At 43.6% G+C, this 7,250-nt stretch overlaps 1 protein-coding gene across 1 annotated transcript in view; it reads right to left on the bottom strand.

Annotated features, from left to right (window-relative positions):
• The window catches only part of LOC115184922 (cell wall integrity and stress response component 1), a gene marked incomplete at its 5' end in the record, with an annotated part of 88,794 nt that extends 81,840 nt beyond the window's left edge, over positions 1 to 6,954 (bottom strand). The window contains 1 exon segment of the mRNA XM_029745493.1: positions 6,571 to 6,954. Within this exon segment, the coding sequence (XP_029601353.1) occupies positions 6,571 to 6,954 (384 nt within the window).
• Positions 6,955 to 7,250: the final 296 nt, after the last annotated feature.

The following is a 7,250-nucleotide window of genomic DNA, read 5'->3' as shown; positions in this document are numbered from 1 at the left end:
GAGTTCTGCTAGAAACCTCTGCTATAGGCCATGAGTTCTGCTACAATCCTCTGCTATAGGCCATGAGTTCTGCTAGAAACCTCTGCTATAGGCCATGAGTTCTGCTACAATCCTCTGCTATAGGCCATGAGTTCTGCTAGAAACCTCTGCTATAGGCCATGAGTTCTGCTAGAATCCTCTGCTATAGGCCATGAGTTCTGCTAGAATCCTCTGCTATAGGCCATGAGTTCTGCTAGAAACCTCTGCTATAGGCCATGAGTTCTACTAGAATCCTCTGCTATAGGTCATGAGTTCTGCTAGAATCCTCTGCTATAGGCCATGAGTTCTGCTAGAATCCTCTGCTATAGGCCATGAGTTCTGCTAGAATCCTCTACTATAGGCCATGAGTTCTGCTACAATCCTCTGCTATAGGCCATGAGTTCTGCTAGAATCCTCTGCTATAGACCATGAGTTCTGCTAGAATCCTCTGCTATAGGCCATGAGTTCTGCTACAATCCTCTCCTATAGGCCATGAGTTCTGCTAGAATCCTCTGCTATAGGCCATGAGTTCTGCTAGAATCCTCTGCTACAGGCCATGAGTTCTGCTACAATCCTCTGCTACAGGCCATGAGTTCTGCTACAATCCTCTGCTATAGGCCATGAGTTCTGCTAGAATCCTCTGCTATAGGCCATGAGTTCTGCTAGAATCCTCTGCTATAGGCCATGAGTTCTGCTACAATCCTCTGTATAGACCATGAGTTATGCTAGAATCCTCTGCTATAGGCCATGAGTTCTGCTAGAATCCTCTGCTATAGGCCATGAGTTCTGCTAGAATCCTCTGCTATAGGCCATGAGTTCTGCTAGAATCCTCTGCTATAGGCCATGAGTTCTGCTAGAATCCTTTGCTATAGGCCATGAGTTCTGCTAGAATCCTCTGCTATAGGCCATGAGTTCTGCTACAATCCTCTGCTATAGGCCATGAGTTCTGCTAGAATCCTCTGCTATAGGCCATGAGTTCTGCTACAATCCTCTGCTATAGGCCATGAGTTCTGCTAGAATCCTCTGCTATAGGCCATGAGTTCTGCTACAATCCTCTGCCATAGGCCATGAGTTCTGCTAGAATCCTCTGCTATAGGCCATGAGTTCTGCTACAATCCTCTGCCATAGGCCATGAGTTCTGCTAGAATCCTCTGCTATAGGCCATGAGTTCTGCTAATCCTCTGCTATAGGCCATGAGTTCGCTAGAGATCCTCTGCTATAGGCCATGAGTTCTGCTAGAATCCTCTGCTATAAGGCCATAGGAGTTCTGCTAGAATCCTTGCTATAGGCCATGAGTTCTGCTAGAATCCTCTGCTATAGGCCATGAGTTCTGCTAGAATCCTCTGCTATAGGCCATGAGTTCTGCTAGAATCCTCTGCTATAGGCCATGAGTTCTGCTACAATCCTCTGCTATAGGCCATGAGTTCTGCTAGAAACCTCTGCTATAGGCCATGAGTTCTGCTAGAATCCTCTGCTATAGGCCATGAGTTCTGCTAGAATCCTCTGCTATAGGCCATGAGTTCTGCTACAATCCTCTGCCATAGGCCATGAGTTCTGCTAGAATCCTCTGCTATAGGCCATGAGTTCTGCTAGAATCCTCTGCTATAGGCCATGAGTTCTGCTACAATCCTCTCCTATAGGCAATGAGTTCTGCTAGAATCCTCTGCTATAGGCCATGAGTTCTGCTACAATCCTCTGCTATAGGCCATGAGTTCTGCTACAATCCTCTCCTATAGGCCATGAGTTCTGCTACAATCCTCTCCTATAGGCCATGAGTTCTGCTAGAATCCTCTGCTATAGGCCATGAGTTCTGCTAGAATCCTCTCCTATAGGCCATGAGTTCTGCTACAATCCTCTCCTATAGGCCATGAGTTCTGCTACAATCCTCTCCTATAGGCCATGAGTTCTGCTAGAATCCTCTCCTATAGGCCATGAGTTCTGCTACAATCCTCTGCTATAGGCCATGAGTTCTGCTAGAATCCTCTCCTATAGGCCATGAGTTCTGCTACAATCCTCTGCTATAGGCCATGAGTTCTGCTAGAATCCTCTCCTATAGGCCATGAGTTCTGCTACAATCCTCTGCTATAGGCCATGAGTTCTGCTACAATCCTCTCCTATAGGCCATGAGTTCTGCTACAATCCTCTCCTATAGGCCATGAGTTCTGCTAGAATCCTCTCCTAAATTAGGGCCATAGAGTTGCTGCGTAACAATCCTCTGCTAGTAGGCCCATGAGTTCTGCCTAGAATCTCTCCTATAGGCCATGAGTTCTGCTACAATCCTCTGCTATAGGCCATGAGTTCTGCTAGAATCCTCTCCTATAGGCCATGAGTTCTGCTACAATCCTCTGCTATAGGCCATGAGTTCTGCTAGAATCCTCTGCTATAGGCCATGAGTTCTGCTACAATCCTCTGCTATAGGCCATGCACCTGGCATTTCAAACATGTAATAACACTCAACAATAATAACAGTAATAAAGTATAATGGCAAATTTAGAAAATTGCTTAACTGGTTTAATAAAAAAAATACAATAATACAGTATTATTATTATTATTATTATTATTATACCATTGTGTTCATGCTTGGCCCATTATTAACATATATTAATGAATAATAACCTATATAATTACTTTAGTTTATATTTTCCACTAACATTTCTGATGTGTTAATCCACCTATTGCTTGTATTGGGATCAAATGCCGCTGCATGCCTGCATCTCAGATGCTGTAACAATACTGAGAAGATAGGAGAAACATGTCAAGCTATAGAAGCGACTGTACCTCGTCCGTAAGGTCTCGGCCCATAGTCGACTTGTCGCACTTCAGAGGAAGCCGTGTTACAGCACCCGCCTTGCAGAAGAGAAGGGAAGAATTTAGAAGGGCGAGCTAATTAAGAGCAGAGATTTAGATTGAAAACATACCCTGACGCTGTAAGTGCTACCGGCCCTATTTCTTCAACATTTTCTCGGGATCTTCCTTCGTCTGACTGGCATTAGACCCTCACAGAAGAGGTGCACCGCGGCAACATTTTACGAGCCCTATAAGTAATCCTTGAGTTGTTCCACACCCCTCAGCTTTTGAAGCCCAAGGGGAAATAAAATGACATGACTTAATGTTGGTTTATTGAGGGGGAATTAGCCTACTAGTGATGGACCAATTAGAGGCGCAGTGATATCACTTTACTGCGGACTGTTTAACTTGCAAAGGTCGATATTAATATCCATGCATGTACCCAAAACAAAGTACTCAATTACGACGTCAAAATATTATTACACCGTAGTGCTTTGGAAGGCTTAAAAATATAGTTTAACATCATTCATGGGGAGTTTACATAACGAAATATGATAATAATTTCCCTGCAGATTATACATAAAATGATCCGCACATTCCTAATTATAAAGAAAGCAGGTGCAATTATTTGACAATTTGTTGAGTCTATTTTATTGATTTAACTCGTGTATCTGCTTTTGCAGATCATTTAATATAAGGTTATGTTTATAAATCCTCTTATCACCAATAGACAATAATAAAAACCAAAAGCCAGGCGATAGGCAATAGAGAGGGCCTATATTCCATTTTATATAGGGTATACGCGTAATCTTCGTTGTAATTCTTAATAATTTACTTCAATTACAAGCATTATAACGATTTGCATGGAATGTATTCGACCATGAAAAGACTGCAGTCAAGGAAAAAAACGGAGAATCCAAAAATTATTCTTACTAAAAGTCTGGAGAAACGATGCGAAACATGCCAGGCCTTTCCCAATCATTTTTTTGCAATTCATGGTTTCTGCATTTTCGATTTCGTTTCTTATACTTATGTTTAAAAGGTAGCCTGATTGAAAAATACATATGATATCTAAACAAAATTAAAACCATGTCTCTCTCGGTTTGCTTGTCTCTATTTGTACTCATGCAAAAGGGAATGTATGCATTTAATTGACATGCACTTCCTATTTTGATTTGATTGCATCGAATTAGCACATTACTCGTCGTACAAATACACTTCTAATATGAGAAGCAGGTTTTGACATAGTGTGACGTTGAGGTTGCAAATCTTATAAATTAAATATATAAAAAAAAAAAAATATCCAACCAGGTTAAATTATTGTTTTTACAATTCATTCTATGGTAATTTGGATAATTGTTTTGGGTATTTTTTAGGTGACATTCCTTGGAAATATAATTGCACACCTGCTGTGAATTGTGTTTGAACATATGCATGCTATTCTATAATTGAAAATAAGAATTGAAAAAAGAAAATGTAATCATACACGAACACGTAATTATTGCATGTTCCCTAATGACTTGTATAGGTAGGCTACATTGCAGTGAATGCATAAATTCAGAGGATATCAAATGGTTTGAGGGGATTCTTCGCTGCAAAACCACAACCAACACCCGTAAACAACATGCCCTCACTCACATCAACACATACTGCTCCTGCTTTGCGTCTCAATCGATTGCATTGAAATAATTTGCCCTAACACCGATAAAATGCACCATGACTCATGTCACTTAGCTGATCTTTAAAGGGAGGAGGATTTGAAACACGAGCCCCCATAACACTCATTTCTCCCAATACCCCAAGGCGCGCGCGGCTCGGCAAACAGATTCCAATAAGGCAGTCTGTCAAGGTGAGGCTGCTTTGGAAATTTTTTGTCATGCCTACTAAACATGGAAAGATGCCTTCTAAGTGGTGCGAGGGAGGATAAATAACAACGAGTCCCACAACTGATTATATTGACACAGCGGCGCGCATTTGTAAAAAGGGGGATTGCGAAACGTGAGTCCCAGCAGATGCTGGATGCTCCTCGGTGTCTGAGCGCGGGGCCCATCCACCTGCACGCAGATGCCGCGTGAGGACGAATGAGAGCGAGCCAGGAGCATCCTCGTGCGATATGGTTCCGTTATTCCAATCGACATGTCAATAGCTTTGCAGTAGTTTATATTAATAATACACACAGCTCAAAACATAGGTTGAAAGTGAGAGGATGCATCATGCGTGTCCAATATGGTGTGCAGATGTGCATGGGGAAAAAAAGTGCAGCCACTGACAATTCTCCACACATTTAGAGAAGGTAAAATAAAGGGAATCATGTGTGAATAATTTCACTGAATAAGAGCAAACAATTTCACACATTTCGGTGAGAGAACAGAGTGGTGGAAATATTGGCAACAGGATTTAAATCACTCAAAACAACGCGTGTTTCTTTTGAATTGCTTTAAGTAATTGCTCAATTAAAAAAATAAGATTCATATGCACAACATCCGTGATAAAAGTAGTAGAAAAGATTGTGATTCATAAAATAACCACGACTACGTTTATTTTCAAACTCGACACAGCAGAGACTGGCGATTTCACAAGGTCTGCCTGCCGCATGCGTAACAGCGTGTGTATGGTACGGACACACAGGTTCCACTATGATTCATTACCAACTAACTACCCTCCTTTACAACTCCCCCTCTCTCTTTCTACTCCTTTACCTCAACGCACTGTACATCACCAAGGAAACCACCCAACGCCCCCACAGCCACGCTCCCTTTAAAAACTAGAACGCAGAGATATTTTATTCTTCTAAAAAAAAGCCAAAGTCATAAAACACACGACTGTGAACAGGAACGATAACGGACGCTAGTTGTCGGAGGAAATGTAAACTTCCCTCAGTTAAAGGTATCCGTTATCGCTCTTCAGGCCTCTGGCTATTCACGCACGGCTGCCTGTCTCTAGCCCGTGTTCGAGGCTTCCTGAGCGGACCACATGTAGTCAATTAGCCCGACCCAGAGGGCGACTCTTCCACAGTCTTTATCAGCGCGGGGTTACACAAACACTACAATTGCTGCTTTTGAAACTATATTGCACAGACAAATTAGGAGGAGTGGGGTGAGCGCAACCGTAACCAAACGAGGCAACGGACAATCCGGTGAAATAACGCATGGCTTCTTATATTTCGTCCCTTTCTGTAAACATTAAAATGTATGCTGTCTTTTATAGGAACTAATATGCAATTCAATTACAACATTTGATCATTATTTCAGGAAAAGAGTGCAGTGCACAATGTTAGGTGTATATACACTCACAAGCACACACACTCTCTCACACACCAGACCCAAACTGCACAGGATTATTATTTGACCAAATAGCCCCAAAAAATGGCAAGGCAAATAAAACAAAAAAATGAAGACTGAAAAATGCACAAATGAGTGAATAATCATGTCAACCCACATAATATTAACTCTTTCAAAACCAAAACAGTATCCCACACACACTCACACACCCCCTCTCTCTCACACACACACACACACACACACACACACACACACACACACACACACACACACACACACACACACACACCACACACACACCACCAGCAGCAGCAGCACCTTGCACAACACCTAAACACACACCAAGTGTCAAAAAAAGGCAGAGAGGAATTTATACCTCAAATAAACACACAGACGGGACACATCACAACTAAGAAATAGACGGATCACCATGAAAACTAAGAGACAGAAAAACAGATGGTTGAATGAAGGGGAGGGGACTCACCTGCTGGGACATTCTGAAGAGGAGGTTGCTCTGGTCAGTGCTCTGTTGCTGCCATGTCCCCATGAAGCCAGGCTCAGCACTGGGAGGTCTGGTGCTGAACTGCATGGAGGACCTCCCCTCTGCTCCCTTAGCGCTGCGGCTAACTATGCTAACACCTACGGCACCACTGGAGCCACCGCTACTGCTACTGCTGGAGACGGCTGTGGGGCTAGCGCTGTTGTTGTTGTGCTGGTTGGAGGTGATGCTGCTGGTAGAGGTGGTAGTCGGGGTGTTGGCGGTGCCGCTCAGGGTGGACTCTGGTGCCCTCTCACTTTCCGGGTCTCTGGGCGCCTGGCTGCTTCTCTCCTCGCTGCTGCCTCTCACATCCAACCCTGCCTCCTCGGACTAGAGAAAGAGGGAGGGGGGAGAGAGGAGGGAGGAGGGGAGGAGAGGAGGGGATAAAAAAAAGTCAGTGAAGGTGGGTTTGGGATTTTGGGGGTTGGGCTGTCGTTTTTTTCCCCCTCTTCTTTTTGAACAGAGGGAGCTTCTAGAGGAGAGGGAGTGTGAGAGGGTTTCTCCTGGCGGCCGGTCACTGAGGAGTGTGTGCAGAGTTAATTCTGGAGGAGAGAGCGGTGCATTTCCTCAGGGTCTTCTAGTGGGAGAGGAAGAGAGGGCAGGATGAGCAGAATGCTGAAGGTAAG

The sequence above is a fragment of the Salmo trutta genome, unplaced genomic scaffold (genome assembly GCF_901001165.1).
Source record: "Salmo trutta unplaced genomic scaffold, fSalTru1.1, whole genome shotgun sequence".
NCBI lineage: Eukaryota > Metazoa > Chordata > Actinopteri > Salmoniformes > Salmonidae > Salmo > Salmo trutta.
The sequence above is the reverse complement of the archived record's forward strand: the minus strand, read 5'-3'. Positions and strand labels throughout refer to the sequence as shown.